At 37.4% G+C, this 21,932-nt stretch overlaps 1 protein-coding gene across 2 annotated transcripts in view; it reads left to right on the top strand.

Annotated features, from left to right (window-relative positions):
• Positions 1 to 21,932, top strand: part of KMO (kynurenine 3-monooxygenase) — a 60,391-nt gene that overhangs the window by 21,856 nt on the left and 16,603 nt on the right. For both annotated transcript variants that reach the window (XM_054479004.2, XM_054479009.2), the window contains 6 exons: positions 1,710 to 1,758; positions 6,768 to 6,855; positions 8,270 to 8,435; positions 11,059 to 11,130; positions 12,574 to 12,695; positions 14,582 to 14,729. In XM_054479004.2, coding sequence (XP_054334979.1) covers positions 1,710 to 1,758; positions 6,768 to 6,855; positions 8,270 to 8,435; positions 11,059 to 11,130; positions 12,574 to 12,695; positions 14,582 to 14,729 — 645 coding nt within the window. The remainder of the gene's footprint in view (positions 1 to 1,709; positions 1,759 to 6,767; positions 6,856 to 8,269; positions 8,436 to 11,058; positions 11,131 to 12,573; positions 12,696 to 14,581; positions 14,730 to 21,932) is intronic.

Below are 21,932 nucleotides of genomic sequence, written 5' to 3'. Positions count from 1 at the left end.
TATCCCATAATTTGGAAAATTATATGCTTTAAAGTTTTAAAGAATAGATTCACCCTGAATTACCAGCTTGCATTATGACTTTAATGGGCCCCAGGTGGGCACTTTGGCCTCCATGGGCTCCTTTTCTAGAAAAATGATAAATATTAAAAATTAGATTTTATGGGTTCATTGGTAAAAAGATTAATAAAATTCAGGCTGGATTTATTATTACATATTTTTTGTTGTATAATACTTTTCTTTCCTTCCTTCCTTCCGTCCGTCCTTCCTTCCTTCCTTCCTCCCTCCCTCCCTCCCTCCCTCCCTCCTTCCCTCGTCTTCCTTCCTTCCTTCCTTCCTTTCTTTCTTTCAAGACAGAGTCTCACTCACTCTGTCATCCAGGCTGAAGTGCAGTAACGCGATCTTGGCTCACTGCAACTTCTGCCTCTCGGGTTCAAGCAGTTCTCCTGCCTCAGCTTCCTGTGACTACAGGCATGTGCCACCACGCCCGGCTTGTTTTTGTATTTTTAGTAGAGGCGGGGTTTCTCCATGTTGGCCAGGCTGGTTTTAAACTCCTGACCTCAAGTGATCGGCCTGTCTCAGCCTCACAAAGTGCTGGGATTACAGGGATGAGCCACAGCGCCCGGCCACTTTTTTCCTCCTGATTTAAAAATAAACTAAAATCAAAACATTTTTACAATACTTTTAAGAGTCCATAAAAATGTTTTGATTTTAGTTTATTTTTAAATCAGGAGGAAAAAAGTGGCTGGGCGCTGTGGCTCATCCCTGTAATCCCAGCACTTTAGGTGGCCAAGGTCAGTGGATTGCCTGAGGTTAGGAGTTTGAGACCAGGCTGGCCATCCTGGCAAAACCCCATTTCTACTAAAAATACCAAAAATAAAAAATAAAAAAATTAGCTGAGTGTGGTGGCAGGCACCTGTAATCCCAGCTACTTGGGAAGCTGAGGCAGGAGAATCACTTGAATCCGGAAGGTGGAGGTTGCAGTGAGCTGAGATCTCGCCATTGCACTCCAAACTGGGCAACAGAGCAAGACTCTGTTTCAAAAAAATAAAATAAAAAAGTATTGTAGGCCCGTAGGCACTGTGCCTACCTTGCCTCAAGGGAGGGTCAGCTTTGCTGAATTGTCCTATAAAGTCAGAAACAACCAACACATGTTCCATGCAAGGACTGGTCCTATTCCTATCAATCTTCATCCCTACCACAACCAACACACACACACACACGCACATGCACGCACACGTGTGTGCACACACACACGCACTCACACCTTTTACATTGAAATGAAAGCCTTCAAAGTTGTCTCTTCAGGAAATAGCACTTTTATTCTAGTGATACTGTCATGACTGAAGTTTTTCTAAGAGCTAAATTTGGAGACCTAAGCTGAAAATATTACATTTATGATGTGTTTTTAAAACAGAACTCTCTTGATGAAAATTATATTTTAGCTACAAGAGAAGGATTTGATTTTTAAAGTATTAAACTTTGAATAAGCCTAAGTGTAAACTTGGATATTGTATTATATGTGTTTGGTTAAAGTGTTCTTTTTTAAACAAAAAAAAAAAAAACAAAGTTCACTTAGTGAAATGGTTATAAAACTAAGCTTGCAACCCTCTGCTAAATAATAAATATGTTTTATTGCTGAGTGAATAACTTAGAATTATATTTGTCCATTCACCAGAAACAAACAGTATCCTACTCTACTTTTCTTGCAGTATATTCTTTCTGTAAGCAGAGAAAATCTAAACAAGGATCTATTGACTGGTAAGTCTAATGCTTTGATTCACCAGTTGTCATTTTGAGTAAAGCACATGACACTAATCTTGTCGTATGATTTATTGGATTTGTTTGCTGCTCCTTTTTATGGGTTATGAAGAGCAAGACTATGTACATTACAAAGTCCTTCTTGAAGCTAGGTATGATAGCTCATGCCTGTAACCCCAGCACTCTGAGAGGCTGAGGCCAGGATCGCTTGAGCCCAGGAATTTGAGACCAGCCTGGGCAACATGGAGAGAAGCTATCTCTACAAAGAATAAAAAATTAGCTGGGTGTAGAAGCATGTACCTATAGTCCCAGCTACTCAAGAGCCTGAGGCGGAAGGATCACTTGAGCCAGGGAGGTCGAGGCTACAATGAAATATGAGTGATGTGATTGTGCCACTGCACTCCCAGCCTGGGCAACAGAGTGAGACCCTGTCTCAAAAAAAGAAATAAATAAACAAAATCCTTCTTGAAAATATCAATTGCCTAAAGTTTTTAGAGACGAAGTCTTGCTGTCACCCAGACTGGCATGCAGTGGTGCAGTCATGGCTCACTGTAACTTCGAAATCCTGTGCTCAAGCTATCTTCCCACCTTGGCCACCCAAGAAGCTGGGACTACAGGAACATGCTACCACATACGACCAATTTTTTTAATTTTTTTTAAAGGCAGAGTCTTTCTATGTTGTCCAGGTTGGTCTTGAACTCCTGGCTCAAGTGATTCTCCTACCTCAGACTCCAGAGTAGCTGGGATTACAGGTGCTAGCACCCACTTCACTGACAATTCTCTGAATTGAAATCATTTGTTCAACATATACTGAATCCCCATGGTCTGCTAGGCACTGAGTGAATGAGTGTTCACGCTGAAGAACTCACACTCTAATGGAACGATAGACAAACTCAAACAATTTGCAAAGTGACACAATTAGATTTGCCTTTTGGGCCAGGCGTGGTGGCTTACGCCTGTAATCCCAGCACATTGGGAGGCCAAGGCAGGCGGATCACAAGGTCAGGAGTTCGAGACCAGCCTGGCCAATATGGTGAAACCCTGTCTCTACTAAAAATACAAAAAGAAAAAAAAATTAGCTGAGTGTGGTGGCACATGCCTGTAATCCCAGCTACTCGGGAGGCTGAGGCAGGAGAATTGCTTGAAACCAGGAGGCAGAGGTTGCAGTAAGCCAAGATCATGCCACTGCACTCCAGCCTGGGTGACAGAGAGAGACTCAGTCCCAATAATAAAATAATAATAATAATAACAACAATAATAATAATAATAATAAAGATTTGTCTTTTAGAGAGATGAAAAGCCATAGTGTGAAGGCTGAGAAAGAGTTGCAATCTTCAAGGCGTTTCCATAATCTCTGGGCACAGAAGGGACCAAGAATAAAGCTATAGTAATGTGGCTGGAGAGTAGAGTGTAGATTCATGATATGTGTAAGAGAACAAATCGATAGGGGATATAGAAAGTTGAGAAAGAGAAAGGTGTAAAATATAACCCTGAAGTTTTGAATTTGTGTAACTAAAAAAAGCCTACCTATTCAAGGAAAAGCCACTGGATTACAAATTAAATCTGTAGCTTGCATAGTCGATCCAGTCACACTCCATGTATCCCTTACTAAGTTTAAGCCTACATTGTAGTTGCTTTTCCTCCCTTCAGCATTTGTATTAAACAGATTTATCCCCAGCAAAGCATGCCACTTAATATTTCTACTATCTTTTAAACTAGTCCCTCGTGCTGGAGCCCAGTAGACTCTGATTTTTAAACAGGGGCTGTACATGATTTATCTTTGTTTCTCTACAATCTCCTCAATATATCTACTGAATGTAATTGAATCTAATGGGATTGAACTGGGAGGAGGAGGGCTATGAGGAATTTCACTTTAGTTGATTCACCAGATACAAGAAAGAGAGTTTAGTATTATTATTAATTGTATTTCTTTAGTTATATTTGTCAGACTGCATTTTGGATGGGTAGATGGGTGGAGTGGAGCCAGTTTTCTAGGTATATTCAGGTTGATCTCAAGAAAGCAAATGAACCAGCCGGGTGCGGTGGCTCACATCTGTAATCCCAGCACCTTGGTAGGCTGAGGAGGGAGGATGGCTTGAGCCCAGGAGTATAATTGCACCACTGCATTCCAGCCCTGGGCCACAGAGCAACACGTCAACTCTAAAAAAATCAAAACAAAACAACAAGAAAACTCCATAAACAGCTTTTACAAAAAGCAGTATAGCAGACCTATGACACCGTCTTTCAAAAATCCTCTTAATTTATCAAGATAAGAATAATAGCAAACATTCATCGAAGCACAAAGCTCTATCTTAAGTGTTTTACATGCATAGATTTGCATAACCCTTCCAACAACTCTATGAGGGGGAAATTACTTTTATTTCCATTTTATAGATGGTGAAATGGAGGCTTAGAGAGCTTGGATCACACTGTTAATAAGTGGTAGAATCTGGATTTAAATTTGAGTCTGTTTATTCCAAAGTCCATGCTTTTAATTATTATGACTTCTGCCTCCAATATTATATATGAAACATCTGCTAATACTAAGGAACTTAAAACATGGGAAAGGTACAATCTTGGTGTACACACCAGAAGTTCCCCAAATTGTCTTTCACTAGGAATGTGCTGCATGGCACACAATTTCATAAATGCCATAAATACATCAATAAAATGAATGCTGAATCTCTTCACTCTTAAACTTTGTTGGGCATATGTAGTTCATTCTTTCTTTATGAGGCATCAAATGTGGGAGGTTTTCATTCCACACATTTAATCAATTGTAAATGCTCATTTCTCCCCAGCTGCACAACCTTCTCTCTGAAAACATTGTTGCTACATGATTTCCCTACGTTGGCATTTCATGCGGGATTGTTTCACGGTTCATCCGCTATTCTGTGAGATGTTAATAATTATTAAGCCAAAGCAAACAGACAAAGGATGTGTGGCCAAATAAGTTTGACAAATCCTGCATTAAACAAGTTTTCAGTCTTTTTTCTTATAGTACTTCTCGGGGCTTTTATTATATTCTTGGTCTGCATTGCGGATCTTCCAGAGCAGCACAGTCCAACATGTGGCCACAAATACCAGGCATGTGTATACTTTTCAAATTTATGCTAACCATGTTAAAAAAAAAAAAAAAGAAGCACGTGGTATTATGTTTAATAAGATATTTTAACCTAGGCCAGGCCCAGTGGCTCACGCCTGTAATCCCAGCACTTTGGGAGGCCGAAGGGGGGTGGATCACCTGAGGCTAGGAGTTGGAGACCAGCCTGGTCAACATGGTGAAACCCCATCTCTACTAAAAATATAAAAATTAGCTGGGCGTGTTGGTGGGCACCTGTAATCCCAGCTACTCAGGAGGCTGAGCCAGGAGAATCTCTGGATTCCTGAAGGCGGAGGCTGCAGTGAGCTGAGATCACACCATTGTACTCCATCCTGGGCGACAAGAGTGAAACTCTGTCTCAAAAAAAAAAAAGATATTTTAACCTAATATATCCAAAATATTATTTCAATATGTAATCAATATCAGAAACTTATTCACTGTCATTCTTTTTATATACGCTTTTTGTTCTACTTTGCCAAAATCCAATGCAGGCAACAAATCTCAATTTAGGATAGCCACACTCCAAGCACTCAAACACTACATGTGGCTGGACACCAGGGCAGCACAGCCCAAGACAAAGTATTCAGCATTACTCTAATCTTTGGCAATGGGACAGTTTTTTTAGGGAGTATATCCCAGGACTAACGTTCTACAGAAAATTATTTAGGATGTAATACTATACACTTATGTAAAAAATAAACATAATTTTTTAAAAAGCTTATTTCACAAACACATGTTATGTTTCTAAAATATATCCTTGGTATATCAGGTCAATTCTGATTACTTGAAAGTTATTTGCCAAACTACTTCTTATACATAGATGAATTTCTTTGGTTTAGGGTCTCTCAGATTTTGCAAGAAAGTTAAAATCTTCAAACCCCAAATCAAACTGAAACAAAAAAGAGTAAAATAAGACAAGATTGAGATGAAGAAGGGAGATAAGTATAGGCAGGAATAGAACTTCTGCCTTATTTTCCCCATTTTTTTCAAATTCAACATTCTTTTTATTTAATTTTGACATACAAAAAACTATACATAATTAATGTATACAACTTGATGAGTTTGGTCCTTAATTTTTTCACTTTGTGTGATCTCAGGCATTTTACCTTTACTTCCAGAATCTTAGCTACTCCCTTTTTAAGATGAAGGATTTTGAGCTAAATCATCTCTGAGGTCTATTCCAGCTGTAACACCTGTATTCTGATTTATAGCTTTAAGAACAATAAATAGGCTATATTTATAGATGAATACATGAGCATTAATAGGGACAAAATTATATTTTACTGTTGTAACAAGGACATAATTAATAGTTCATAAATTGAAATTCACTCAATTCTCTAGAGTGCTAGCAGGCAAAACAGAAAATTACGAAAATAATTTGTTTCAGTTTATTGAGAGGTTTCAAAGCTTCTTACTCATTTTCCCCCTAACTATTCCAGTGTTAAAATCAACAATCTCTATTTGTGACAACTTCAATCAGAATTCCAGAAAACTAGCTAAAAAGAGATATAGAGACATGCATAATATGAGGAAAGGAGTTTGACTGAATATTTCCAATCACAACAAAGCCTCGGATTAGAGGCGACTCCTTAAATATGTGATGCTTGCTTCTTTCCCAGGGTGCTAATAATTACAGCAATGCAAGAGTTTGCACAATAGAATCAGTTGGATGTTTTCTTTTTGAGATGAGGATAATTGATTTTTATTCATCTGTTTTACTACCAGATTATACTGAAATCGTTACCAAACAGTTGTCAAATTACCATTTAAGTGAACTTATTTTTACATTGTTATGAATAAAATTCTCTACCATACTGTTCCCAGAAAACAATTAATATTTCAATTTGATTAAGTGAAGTAAGAATTGAGATTTCATTTCTGTCTGCCTCTTTCTCCATTTCCTCAGCTGCTGAGAAATACCCCAATGTGAAAATGCACTTTAACCACAGGCTGTTGAAATGTAATCCAGAGGAAAGAATGATCACAGTGCTTGGGTAACTATGGGTCAGGTTTTGGACTTCAGAGGTGAAAGCTGGGAGTGGAGAATTGTATCCATAAACTTTGTTCTTTGGCTCTTTTGAAAGAGTTAAAAGATTATTGAAAGGATCATCCAAATAGTTTCTAGATTCAAGGAATTTTAGATTGCAAATAGGCCCTGGTGGCCATCTGAACACCAATGCCAATAATTCTTAATTCTCACACTCGCTCACCTTCCTACTGTACTGTATTCCACACTGGTGACTCTAATGTGCTTCAAACTCTCTCTTCTCTCAAATATATGTGACCCTCCACTGCTCTCCTCCTGTTCTCTTTCCAGGTGCTATTTCTCTGCCTTTCCTTGGATGATTCTATTTCCTCTAAGGTTCCAAGCCTCATATCCCATTCTTGCGATATGCTATGGATCCACACTCATGGGTTCAACAACCACATCTCTAAGATGAACATTTCCAGTCCAAGCCTCTTTCTTCGTTCTAAATCCTTATAGAAGCTCAAATCAATTTATGTTAACTTCTCATCAAACATCCTTGCTGGAACATCTTGCCATTATCTCAAACATATCTAAAACCTTGATCACCTACCTCTCCCAAATCACATCCCATTCCTGACTTCCCCAGAACTAATGCCTGAAGAATTAGAATCATTCATGATGTGTTCTTTCCCCTGTCCTCTCCCATTAAATGTACAACACTCCCCAGTCTCTCCTACTTTCTACTGGCTTCAGAGTCTGTCTTCCTCCTTCTAGCTGCAGGACAGTACGTCAGGCTCTCATCCCTGCACATGTAATATAATGTGTTGCCATCACCTCATCCGTGTTTTCTGCTCCCTTTGGCATTCTGCCTTCTCTTCAAACTGCCAAGGAAGTTTTCTTAAATTGCAACTCTTCACACATCATTCCCCTAATAGATAATTTCAGTTTCCTTTTTGTCAGAATAATGTTTTAAAATCTTTTATCTTAACATTCAAGATTCTCTTCTTTTCCTCTTCCTTTCTCTCCCTACCTTGTATTCTTTTCTTAAGCTTTTCTTCTAATACCTGTGCTCAAGCCAAATGTATTGTTCTTAGAAAATCCTGTGGTTGTTCATACATTCATTCGTACACTTGGAACACTTGCCCTGTTTTCAAGATTCTCCTCCTTCATGCAGAAATCTCAAATCCTGTCACACGTCTGTGGTCTACCACGTCTTTATGAATCAGTATGGTGCTGTGCTATTCTCATAAGCAAACTTACGACTGGGACAAGTGTTTTCATCTAAATGTTACGTCTATTAACTCAAAGCTCCAAGTCAAACATGTAAAAGTGAGCTTTCTAAGTTATCTATGGAGCCACTACTTCTCATACCCAGAGGTACATCATCATTTTCACCACTAGACATATTTTTCTTTTGGATGTTTTGTTCTATTTTTCAGATCTGACAAAGTTCCCAAAGATGTCACTTGTGACCTCATTGTAGGATGTGATGGAGCCTATTCAACTGTCAGATCTCACCTGATGAAGAAACCTCGCTTTGATTACAGTCAGCAGTACATTCCTCATGGGTACATGGAGTTGACTATTCCACCTAAGAACGGAGATGTAAGTCCTTGCCCTTTCTCAACCCCTTCCCACAACCCTTGTTGCATGAGCGCAAATGCATATTCTAATGCAGTGATTCTCAGCAGCTTGTCTTGATCCATTTTGAGGCCTATCACAAGAACTTTGTAATTAATAATAAATTGGATGCATGGGTATCTTTTTAATAACACAATTCTCAGTCCTTTCTTTTTTGATATGCTTTCTGGAGTGAAAAAGAAAGGAGCCGTCTGGGCACAGTGGCTCGTGCTTGTAATCCCAGCAATTTGGGAGGCCAAGGCAGGAGGATCACTTGAACCCAAGAGATCAAGACCAACCTGGGCAACATAGGGAGACTCTGTCTCTGTAAAAAATACAAAAATTAGCCAGGGATGGTGGCACACGCCTGTGATCCCAGCTACTTGGGAGGCTGAGGTGGAAGGATTGCTTGAGCCTGGGAGGTCAAGGCTGCAGTGAGCCGAGATCATGCCACTGCACTCTATCCTGAGCAACATAGCCCAATCCTGTCTTGAAAGAAGGAAGGAAGGAAGGAAGGAAGGAAGGAAGGAAGGAAGGAAGGAAGGAAGGAAGGATGGAAGGAAGGAGAAGGGAAGGGAAGGGAAGGGGGAAGTTACAACCCTCCTACTGGAAACACATAAAGGATTTGAATAATATTTGTCTATGTTCTCTTGGAAGAAAAAAACAGGTTGATGATGAATCCTTCAGTATACTGACAATCCAGTATTCTTATAAGCATAATTAAATCAAATAATAGTTATTAAATAAAAAGACTAGAAAATTGTTGTAAAGTGATTTCTATTGTTTTTCTCATTTCCTGGTTAAACCATATGTGACTGGAGGCAAATAAGTGGTATGTAATTTTTTCATGTTGTCATAAGCAAATAAGTATAGGAACTTGTTAAGGAAAAAAATGCTAACAGAAACAATAAGGATACTGGCTTATAAGTATGGATGTGCAAACAACATTAAATACTTGATTTGCATATAAAGCATACATTTTTAAGATGCTGATTTAATCTATCCTCTGAAATCCAGACAAGTGTAAAATAGCTAGTCAATATGGGATACTGTTGTTAAACACTAAATATCCGCCAGTAAAATCCATAGTTTCACATTTCATTACCTTTCTGTTTCATCTTCATGGTCAAAATGTATTCGCGAATTTTTTAGTGCTTATTGTCCTGGTTTTCAGATAGCTTCTGTTCTCATGGCCCAGAATCTGATAACTCTGGATACAGGATCACAGAATTCTGTTGAAAAATTGTTCCAGACTTAAGAAGAACTGTGCTTGCTAAAGTAGATTTAAGAAAGCCCTTTATTTTCTAGGTATACATAATAAATAGTAATAATTGATGGTTTTAAAAAATATCTCCACTCTTTTAAGAACATTGTTTAGGCATAGCAATGTGACTCAGACATGGGAACATTTTGACATGGCCCAAAAACAGTCTTTGTGAGAATTTCTCTATTTTTCTTTGTGTCTTTTTTTTCTTTTGTTCTTAATGTAATGTATGAAATAGACACTTGCACTCTTCTGATGGTTGGAGTGGGGGCAAGAGATTGGGTAAATGGCTTTCTACCACTAGTATTACTGTCAAAGTGAAGTAATCGCTTTTCATATGTATTCCTCTTGCCTATTGGATTGCTCTGTAAGGTCACGAGTTATGCACGTACTCATTTCTGTGTCTGTGTGTTGGGCTTTCTTTGGGAGTCTGAGGCTAAAAAAACAAGGAAGACACAGTCCCTTCACCTAAGACACAAATAACTATGATACAGTGTAATAATGTTAGCTCCAAGACTATGCTGTTTTTTCGGTATTCTTACTATGTAAGCTATACATGGAAGGTGCTCTCAAAACATCTGTAGAAAATAATACAAATTTGAAATAAGTGGAAAATTGATTGCATATTTCTATGTATATAATACCCCTGGGAACCTTCAAAAATGTGGGTCACTTGGGTCTTTTGGTCAATTGATCTACCCAAGCAATTAATACTTATTCAGGCTGTTATTGTATTAATAGTAATTACAGAGGACCCACTAAAGAGATGACTCTTCTCTATTATTTATGTTATAGGAAACAAATGATAAGAAGCTTGTTTCTAAAATTTTGGTTTGGCTCATGAAATTTAAATGTAAGACCTTTCTGTCCAGTATAGATAAGTTCTGAAATAAGGCAAAATATAAAGTAAAAAAAAATTACATAAATATATATAATGTATGTGCATACTTTATATATGTGTGCATATATACACATGTACACATCTAGATATGTGCATGTGTGTGTACATATATACCAGGTATAATTATACCAGGTATGATTCAAGATTTGAGAACATACGATGTTCTATCTCTCTCTGTCTTTTTCCTTACATATACACACACATGCACGTATTCTGAAATCTTGAATTACACCTGGTATCAAAAACCTACCTAAGGTTGAGTTTATAAAGACAGAACACAAAGTGTTTTCTAAGACAACTTCATTTTATGTAGCAATAGATGCGCATATCATCGTGTAGATGCTACTGGTTTTAATTACTGTGGAAACTATTATAAAGCTGAGTCCGTTTTATAGGTTCGCTATATGAATGCACTAATCAATCATATATTCTTTTTTCTGCAGTATGCCATGGAACCTAATTATCTGCATATTTGGCCTAGAAATACCTTTATGATGATTGCACTTCCTAACATGGTAGTATAGAATTTTTTATCAACTGTAATTTTGCATTTGTAATTAATGTTGTTTATTACTTACATTTGTACTTAGAATGTATATACCTAATTGATCTCTTCATTGTTTAATCTATTTAGTGATTATAGTTTTGAAACTTTGGGATTATTGAGGAAAAATCTGAAGGATTTCCAATTATTTACTTTGGAAAGGAGATTTAACTTACATGAATGGATAAGAAGAGTTTATGTGTGGTGGTGCCTGTCATCTCCACCAAAGACAATTTAGGAGGAAATGGCCCTCCCAGTAAAGCCAAAGAGATTCAGGTTATCTATTAGGAAGCGATTCAGCCTTTAAGGTCTGTAGTACACTGGAATATGCATTATCAAAAGAGAACATGGGGATGGGTGCAGTGGCTCACACCTGTAATCCCAGCACTTTGGGAGGCCAAAGCGGGAGGATTGCTTGAGCTCAGGAGTTCAAGACTGGTGTGGCCTACATAGCAAGACCTTGCCTCTACTAAAAAAAAAAAAAAAAAAAAAAAGAAATGCCAGGCATGGTGACACGCACATCCCCAACTACTCAGGAGGCTGAGGTGGGAGGATTGCTTGAGCCCCGAAGATGGAGGCTGCAGTAAGCCATGATCATCCCATTGCATTCCAGCCTGGACAACAAAGCAAGACCCTGTTTCAAAAAAAAAAAGAGAGCATGGCTTTTCTTTCATTAGACCCTAGAGACTTTTTTCCTAGGTAGATACAGCTGTTTCTCTGGTTGGGGTCTTTTTCCTTCTGTTGGTATCTGTCCTGGGATCCAGGGCCTAGTAATACTATCCTAAAAGGAATAAAAAGAGATGTCAAATCTAACCAACCTACTAGTAATTTAAAGAGTGTAGGCTGGGCGTGGTGGCTCATGCCTGTAATCCCAGCACTTTGCGAGGCCAAGGTGGGTGGATCACCTGAGGTCAGGAGTTCCAGAACAACCTGCCCAACATGGAGAAACTCCGTCTTTACTAAAAATACAAAAAATTAGCCGGGTATGGTGGTGCGTGCCTGTAATCCCAGCTACTCAGGAGGCCGAGGCAGGAGAATCGTTTGAACCCGGGAGGCAGAGTTCGCAGTGAGCTCAGATCGCCCCACGGAACTCCAGCCTGGGCAACAGAGTGAGACTTTATCTCAAAAAAAAAAAAAAAAAAAAGAGTGTAGTATTTGCTGTGTGAAAATAGAGAGTTTACAATATAGAAATTGTCCGAATAATCAAAGAACCTGGAGAGCACCCCTGGGACTTGGCAGAGCTTTTCTTTGGGAGCAGGGGAATAAAGTGACACTGCCTTTCCTGTCTGCTTGGACATTCCTTCCAAAAGCTCCCTGGTCACAGCAAGAAGTCTTGTGATTTTGGGACCCACCTACAGTGCCAGCATCACTTGGCCCCGTATCCCCTCTCACTCTGTTTCTCTTCTTCTCACAGAACAAATCATTCACATGTACTTTGTTCATGCCCTTTGAAGAGTTTGAAAAACTTCTAACCAGTAATGATGTGGTAGATTTCTTCCAGAAATACTTTCCGGATGCCATCCCTCTAATTGGAGAGTAAGTTGAAAGATGTGCCTTTTGCTCCATTTGTTTGAATTATTCCAAATTCAAATAAAGGTTATGCACCTGATTTCAGTTTGGGTTAAACATGATGGATCTTGCAGTAACCTGGACAGAAACCTACGTTAGAGCAAAAGTCTAAGTGGATATTGTGCTGTGAGCAGGAATTCTGAAAAACACCCTTGTCGTGGTCAGTTCCTCCAGGAAAGATGAGCCACCAATGTCCTGAGGCTTTTGTGCAACTTATGCAGGCTCCTCAGGCTCCTTGGGGCTTGGCGGGCCACAGGAACTGGCTGAACTTTTTTCTACTGGTAGATACACAAATCTTTGGCACAGCAGATACATCCGGCAGCCTCAGGTCTTGGATCCTACACTTACTAGACATGTAAGCTTTCCCATATTCCACTCATGGGAAAAGGTTGATAAATAATAGAACCTATCCCAAAGGGTTGTTATGAGGACTAAATGAGATCATGTCTATAAATCATTCAGCACAAGGCTTAGCACATATTAAGTTGTCTATCTAGACACCTCCAATGATGTCTTCATGAAGGCAGTGCAATGCTACAGAGAGTATGCCTTAGTCAGTTCAGTGAGCCATAATAAAACTACCATAGACTCGGTGGCTTCTACATGACAGAAATGTATTGCTCACAGTTCTAAAGGCTGAGAAGTGTAAGATCAAGGCACTAGCAGATTCGGTGTCTGGTGACGCCCCACTTTTTGGTTCATAGATGACAGTCTTTTTGCTGTGTCTTCACATGCTGGAAGGGGCATGGGATCTCTCTGGGGTCCCTTTTATAAAAGCACTAATCCCACTAATGGGGGGTCCACTCCCAAGACCTAATCACCACCCAGAGGCCCCATCTCCAAATACCATCACATTGGAGATTAGGATTCCAACATACGAATGTTAGGGGAGCATAAACATTCAGTCTATAGCAGAGCAAGATTTTCATACTGCTTCTGCCCCTTACCTCCCTGAGTTTCACCTTTAAAGTGGGTATCTACCATAGGGCATTTGTGAAAATTAAATGAGCTAATTATGTAAAAGGGATAACCCACTGCTGGCCCATAGCAGGTCTTTTAAAAATTGCTAGTCACTTTCTTTCCTGAAGACTAATTTAGTCTCTATGGATCCCTCCTTCTCCAACTGTGAAGAGAAATCTCTGCACACCAGAATTAGCCCTTAGGTGCTTTCAAATTGGTTTCATGGCTATCTTTTGCCTTTCCAGCCAGATTTAAGATTCTTGAAGCTAGGTACTATTTGTCTACTTAGAGCTTCCTCAACACTTCTACAGATGCTTTACAAATATTAGGTTTTTTGTTTGTTTTTTATTGTAAGCACCATGTTGTACAACAAATCTCTTGAATTTATTCTTCCTAACTTAAAGTTTGTACCATTTGACCAAATTATTCCCATCCCCCAAATGCTAGTTTTATTACTGTTATCTATTTCCAAATACAAAAAGATTCACATTAATTTCAATTTTGGTTTATTGTCTTCTAATCAAATGCACAGTAGCATTTGCTCAATCTTTTATGGAAACCTAAAATACACTGCTGTATTTGAAAATCTCATGGCCAGGTGCATGATAACAAAGTTTTAATAATGTATGATACAGAAATATTTAAATTATTCAAATGCAGCCAAACTTTTATTTTTAATGTGATTAACATTGTTGCAGACCAAGAAGGTAATTAGAATAATGGAATTTTAGGACTGGAAAAACTTCAGTTTTTCCCTTTTCTGTTTTCTTCTTGGCATTCTTGTGTATTTTTCAACAAAATTTCGTGATAGTTAATTTAGTAAATCTGAAAGAATTTAGCAGGATTTAATACCTAATTTGATGTCTTTATATTTGGATTATTTTCCTTTGAAGGAAACTCCTAGTGCAAGATTTCTTCCTGTTGCCTGCTCAGCCCATGATATCTGTAAAGTGCTCTTCATTTCACTTTAAATCTCACTGTGTACTGCTGGGAGATGCAGCTCATGCTATAGTGCCGTTTTTTGGGCAAGGAATGAATGCGGTAAGTTCTTTTTCCCTAGGTAAGTCCCTGAAATACTTCTGGGTCAGTCTCAGCTAACAAGTCTTACATAAAAAATATGTCTAAGACTATCCCCAAATAATCCCTGAAAGCACAATCAATTCAGCAATCATACCAGCTGTGTAGCTAGATTGATCACCAACTCTAATCAGAATTTGGATTAATCAATCCAGTAATCCATAGTAGAAAAAAGCAGAAAGCATAATGCACTCATCCCTTGGTATCACCAAGGGATCAGCTCCAGGACCCCTGAGGATACAAAAATCCATGGATGCTCATGTTCCTGGTGTAAAATGGCATAGTTTTTGTATATAACCTACAGAGAATCTCCCGTATCCATTTTTACATGTAATTTTTTAAAAAATTTTTAATTATTATGGATATATACTAGTTTTATATATTTATGTGATACATGCAATATTTTGATTCAGGCATACAATGTATATGACCATATCAGGGTAATTGGGGTATCTGTCACCTCAAGCATTTATCATTTCTTTGTATTAGAAACACCTGTCACCTCAAGCATTTATCATTTCTTTGTATTAGAAACACCCCAATTCCTCTCTTTTAGTTATTTAAAAATATATAATAAATTATTGTTAACCCCATTCACCCTATTGTGATGTCAAATACTTGATCTTATTCATTCTATCTAACTATTTTTGTATCCATTAACTATCTCCACTTTACACTGCCACCCTACTACCATTCCCAGTCTCTGGGGAGCATCATTCTAGCTCCATAAGTTTAATTTTTTTAGCTCCCTCATATGAGTAAAAAATAATGTGATCATTTTCTTTTTGTGCCTGGTTTATTTCACTAACGTCTTCTGGTTCCATCCATGTTGTTGCAAATGATGGCATTTCATTCTTTTTTTATAGCTGAGTAATATTCCATTGTTAATATGTACTACATTTTCCTTATCCATTCATCCATTGATGGACACTTAGGTTGATTCCATATCTTTGCTATTGTGAATAGTGCTACAATAAACATGGGCGTGCAGATATCTCTTCAATATACTGACGTTCTTTCTTTTTGGATATTTACCCAGCAGTGGGATTGCTGCCACATATGGTAGTTTTATTTGTAGTTTGTTGAGGAACCTCCATGCTGTTCTCCATAGTGGTTGTACTAATTTATATTTCCATCAAAGGAGAGTTCCCTTTTGTCTACATTCTCACCAGCATTCGTTATTACTTGTCTTTCAGATCAAAGCTATTATAACTGAAGTGAGATAATATTTCATTGTAGATTTGATTTGCATTTCTCTGATAATTAGTGAAGTTTAGCAATTTTTCATATACCCACTGGCCATTTGTATGTCTTCTTTTGAGAAATGCCTACACAGATATTACTTTTATTATTTTATTATTTTAGTAATCAGATATTATTATCTTCTTTTGAGAAATGCCTACTCAGATTTTATCAATTTTAAAATATCAATTTTTAAATTGGATTATTCGTTATTTTCTGACTGAGTTATTTGAGCTTCTTATATATTCTGATTATTAATCCGTTGTCAGATGGATAGTTTGCAAATATTTTACTTTGTTCTGTGGGATGCCTCTTCACTTTGTTAATTGTTTCTTTTGCTTTGCAGAAACTTTTTTAGCTTGATGCAATCCCATTTGTCCTATTTATTTCCAAGTTCTCTATTCTGTTCCAAAGGTCTATGCGTCTGTTTTTTTCTTTGGCTGCCTGTGTTTTTGAGGTCTTGCTTAGAAAATCTTCGCCCAGACCACTGTCTTGGACTGTTTCTTCAATGTTTTCCTCTACTAGTTTCATAGTTTCTGGTCTTAGATTTGTCTTTAATCCACTTTCATTTTATTTTTGTATATGGTGAAAGATAGTGGTCTGGTTTCATTCTTCTGCATATGGATATCTGGTTTTCTCAGCACCATTTATTGAAGAGACTGTCTTTTCCCCAGTACATGTTCTTGGCACCTTTGCTAAAATTGAATGTGGATATATTACTGGGTTCTCTATTCTGTTCCATTGGTCAATGTGTCTGTCTTTATGCCAGTACCATGATGTTTTGGTTACTTTAGCTTTGTAGTATAATTTGAAGTCAGGTAATGTGATGCCTCCAGTTTTGTTCTTTTTGCTTAGGATGGCTTTGGCTATTCTGGGTCTTTTGTGATTTCTTATAAATTTTAGGATTATTCTTTCTATTTCTGTGAAGAATGACACTGGTATTTTTACAGGTATTGCATTAAGTCTGTAGATTGCCTTGGGTAATATGGACATTTTAACAATATTGATCCTTCCAATCCATGAGCATGGAATATCTTTCCATTTTTTGTGTCCTCTTCAATTTCTTTATCAATGTTTTATAGTTTTCATTGTAGAGATCTTTCACTTCTCTGGTTAATTCCTGGGTATCTTATTTTATTTGTAACTGTTGTAAATGGGATTACCTTCCTGGTTTCTTTTTCAGATTGTTTGCTCTTGGCATATAGAATTGCTATTTATTTTTGTATGTTGATTTTGTATCCTGTAACTTTACTAAATTTGTTTATCAGTTCTAATAGTGTTTTGGGGGGAGTCTTTAGGTTTTTGTAAACATAAGGTCATATTTTCTGCAAACTAGGATAATTTGACTTCTTCCTTTCCAATTTGGATGTTCTTTATTTCTTTCTCTTGTCTAAATGCTCTGGCTAGGTCTTCCAGTACTATATCGCATAAAAAAGGGTGAAAATTGTCATCCTTGTCTTGTTCCATATTTTAGAGGAAAGGAAAGATTTTCAGTTTTTCCTCATTTTGTATGATACTAGCTGTGGGGTTGTCATATACAGCTTTTATCATGTGGAGATATATTCCTTCTATACCCAGTTTTTTGAGAACGTTTATCATGAAGGGATGTTGAATTCTACAGAATGCTTTTTCAGCATCAATTGAAATGATCATATGGTTTTTGTCTTTCATTCTGTTGATATGATGTATCACTTTTATTGATTTGTATTTGTTGAACCATCCTTGCTACCCTGGGATGAATCCTGCTTAATCATAATGACTGAGTTTTAATGTGTTATTGAATTTGGTTTGCTTGCATTTTGTTGATAATCTTTGCATCTATGTTTATCAGAGATATTGACTTGTAGTTTCCTTTTTTTGTTATGTCTTTGCCTAGTTTTGGTATTATGGTAAGGCTGGCCTCTTAGAATTGGTTTGGAAGTATTCCTCCTCAATGTTTTGGAATAATTTGAGTAGAATTTATATTAGTTCCTTTTTTTTTTTTTTTTTTTTTTTTTGAGATGGAGTCTCGCTCTGTTGCCAGTCTGGCGTGCAGTGGCATGATCTCTGCCCACTGCAACCTCCACCTCCCGGGTTTAAGCGATTCTCCTGCCTCAGCCTCCCCAGTAGCTGGTACTACAGGCATGCACCCCTACGCCCAGCTAATTTTTGTATTTTTAGTAGAGATGGGGTTTCACCATGTTGGCCAGGAGGGTCTCGATCTCTTCACCTCGTGATCCGCCCACCTCAGCCTCCTAAAGTGCTGAGATTACAGGCGTGAGCCACCACGCCCGGCCAATATTATTTCCTTTTTAAATGTTTTGTAGAATTCAGCAGTGAAGCCATCAGGTCCCAGACTTTTCTTTGATGGGAAGCTTTTTATTACTGTTTCTATCTTGTTACTTGTGAATGGTCTATTCAGGTTTTGAACTTCTTTATGATTCAATCTTGGTAAGTTGGTGTGTGTCTAGGACTTTATTCATTTCTTCTAGGTTTTCAAATATATTGGCATATAGTTGCTCATAATAGTCTCTAATGATCCTTTGAGTTTCTGTGGTATCAGTGTCTCCATTTTTACCTCTGATTTTATTTATTTGAGTCTTCTCTCCCTTTTCTGTGTCTAGCTAAAGGTTTGTTGATTTTGTTTATCTTTTTAAAAAACCAACTTTTTGTTTCATTGATCTTTTGTATTATATTTTAGCCTCAACTTCATTTTTGCTCTGATCTTTATTATTCTTTAAAGAAACTTTTGAAAATCCCTATTGAGATTATTTTGTTTTTAAATTAATGTATATATTTTATTTCAATAGCTTTTGGGGTACAAGTGGTTTTTGGTTACATGAACGAATTATATAGTGGTGAAGTCTGAGATTTTAGTGCATTTGGTCTATTAGCTAATGGTCTATTGATTTTGATTCTCTTTTCAAAGAATCAACTTTTTGTCTTGTTGATCTTTTGTATTTTTTTGTTTCAAATTCATTTAGTTCTCCTCTGATCTTTGTTATTTATTTTCTTCTGCTGACTTTGGGTTTAGTTTGTTCTTGTTTCTCTAGTTCCTTGAGATGTAACATGATGTTGTCAATTTGTGATTTTTTTGAACTTTTTGATGTAGGCATTTAATGCTATAAACTTTCCTTTCAGCATTGTTTTTGCTGTAACCCAGAGGTTTTGATACGTTGTGTCACTATTATCATTCATTTCAAAGGATTTTTAAATTTCCATGTTGATTTCATTGTTAACCCCAAAATCATTCAAGAGAAGATTGTTTAATTTCCATGTACTTGTATAGTTTAGAGATTTCCTTTTGGAATTAATCTTGAGTTAATTTTCCACTGTGGGCTGAAAAGATAACTGAATATGATTTTGATTTTTAAAAATTTATTGAGACTTGTTTTATGACCTACAATATGGTTTATCTTGAAGAATGTTCCATGTGCTGATGAGAAGAATGTACATTCTGCAGTTCTTGGATAGAATGTTCTGTAAATGTCTGTTAGATCTATATTTTCTAGAGTGTGGTTAATTCCATTGACAGCACTAGACAGATCATTGAGACTTTTGTCTCAATGGAGCATTAAAGTCCCCACTATTACTGTGTTGTTTTCTATCTAATTTCTTAGATTTGGTAGTAATTGTTTTATAAATTTAGGAGCTCCAGTGTTAGATGCCTATAAATTTAGGACTGTAATATCTACTTGTGGGATCAATCCTTTTATCATTATGTAATGGCCTTCTTTGTCTTTTTTTTTTTTTTTACTGTTGTTTTAAAGTCTGTTTTATCTGATATAATAGCTACCCCTGCTTGCTTTCAGCTTCCATTTGCATGGAGTATCTTTTTACACCCCTCTACCTTGAGTTTGTATGAGTCCTTACATGTTAGGTGAGTCTCTTGAAGACAGCAGACACTTGGTTTCTGATGTTTTTATCCATCCTGACAATCTACATTTTTTAAGAGGATCATTTAGACCATTTACGTTCAGCGTTAGTATTGAGATGTGAGGTGCTGTTTCAGTCATCATGTTAATTGTTACCTAGATACTTTGTTTTCTTCATTGTATTATGTTTTATAGGCTCTGTGAGTTTTATATTTTCAAGAGTTTCTATACTGGTGAATATCAACCTTTTGTTTCAAGATTTAGAGCTCCTTTTAGCATTTCTTGTATGGCTTGTTAGGTAGTAAAAAATTCCCTCAGCATTTGTCTGAAAATGACTTTATCTCTCCTTCATTTATGAAACTAAGTTTTGCTGGATATAAAATTCTTGGGTGACAGTTATTCTTTTTAAGGAGGCTGAAGACAGGACCCCAGTCCTTGCTGACTTGTAAGATTTCTGCTGAGAAGTCTGCATTAGTTTTCCTTTGTAAGTTACCTGATGCTTTTGCCTCACTGCTCTTAGAATTATTTCCTTCATGTTGACTTTAGATAGCTTGATCACTATACACCTTGGTGATGTTCTTTTTGTAATGAATCTCCCAGGACTTCTTTGAGCTTCTTGTATTTACATATCTCAATCTGTAGCAGGGTCAGAAAAGTATTCCTTTAAATTAGTTTCCAAACTTTTTACTTTCTCTTCTCCCTCTGGAACATCAATTATTCTTAGATTTGGCCATTTTACATAATCCCATATTTCTTTGAGGCTTTGTTCATTTCTTTTGATTATATTTTCTTTATTTTTGTCTGATTGGGTTAATTCAAAAGCCTTGTCTTTGAGCTCTGAAATTCTTTCTTCTACTTTCTCTAGCCTATTGTTATTAAAATGCTCCACTGCATTTTGTAACTCCTTAAATTTGTCTTCCATTTCTAGAAATTCTGATTGGTTTTTCTGTAAAATATCTATCTCTTTAGAAAATTTTTCATTCATATTCTGAATGTTTTAAATTTCTTCATGTTGTTTTTCACCTTTCTCTGGCATCTTCTTGAGTAACTTAATAATGTTTTGACATCTTTATCTGGTATTTCAAAGATTTCATCTTGGTGTGGATCCATTGCTGGAAAGCCAGTGTGATCTTTTGGGGTTGTTATAGAACCCTGTTTTGTCGTATTACCAGAATTATTTTTTCTGGTTCCTTCTAATTTGGATAGACTATTTCTTCTAATTATTTTTAAATTTATTTTTGATTCAACTGTGTTTTTCTTTAATTTCCTTTTTACCCTGTTAAGGATGTGATGTTAATGGTTATAGTTTATTGTAGCCTAATTCAGCTCTTGGTGCTTTCAGAGTTGAAGACTCTGTGGGTTCCTTGGTTATGGAGAGTCTTTGTTTGATGACTAGCTTTCTCAGATGCTGCTTGTAGTAGCAATGTGCTTGGTGTGTGTACAAGTTCACTGTCTCCTATGGGGTTGGACTGGTAGAGATATTTTGAAGCTCATCTCGTTTCCCATGTTGTGCACTTATTTATTTATTTATTTTTTCCCCAGTATTTTATTTACTGGGCTGAATAGTTCAGATTTCAGGACAGTAGAGAAGGAGTCCCTGGGCAGAAACTACTTATGGCTAAAGCAGGTGGGTAAATGCAATATGAAATGATGGGCAGAGGCCCCAGCCTTGACAGAGGTGGTTAGGGGAGTTCTCAGTGAAACACACTGATGTCTTTTCAGGGGAAAGGGTGGAAGCCACCTCTCCTCCCCCTTTCCTTCTGGCCTCCCCTGCCAGGCCAGCCGGAAAGTGATCCACCTCCCAGATACATCCCTGACCCAGTGTTCCGGCTATTCAAATCAGACAGGCAACTCTTTCCATCTGCAGGAATGTTGACTTTCCAAGTAGAGAAGAGCTGTGACTCTACCTTTTGTGCAAGCCTGAGCCTGAAGGGTGCTCCTTCATGTGGGGCTGCAGTCACCCTGAAGTGTCCCAGAATGGCAGTCTATAGGGCACCCTTACCAAACTTCCATGGGAGAAGCCCCATCCCCACTGTGTTTGCAGTGGTGGATGAGGAGGAAAAGAAGTCCT

Source organism: Pongo pygmaeus, chromosome 1, assembly GCF_028885625.2.
Source record: "Pongo pygmaeus isolate AG05252 chromosome 1, NHGRI_mPonPyg2-v2.0_pri, whole genome shotgun sequence".
Taxonomy (NCBI): Eukaryota; Metazoa; Chordata; class Mammalia; order Primates; family Hominidae; genus Pongo; species Pongo pygmaeus.
The sequence above is the reverse complement of the archived record's forward strand: the minus strand, read 5'-3'. Positions and strand labels throughout refer to the sequence as shown.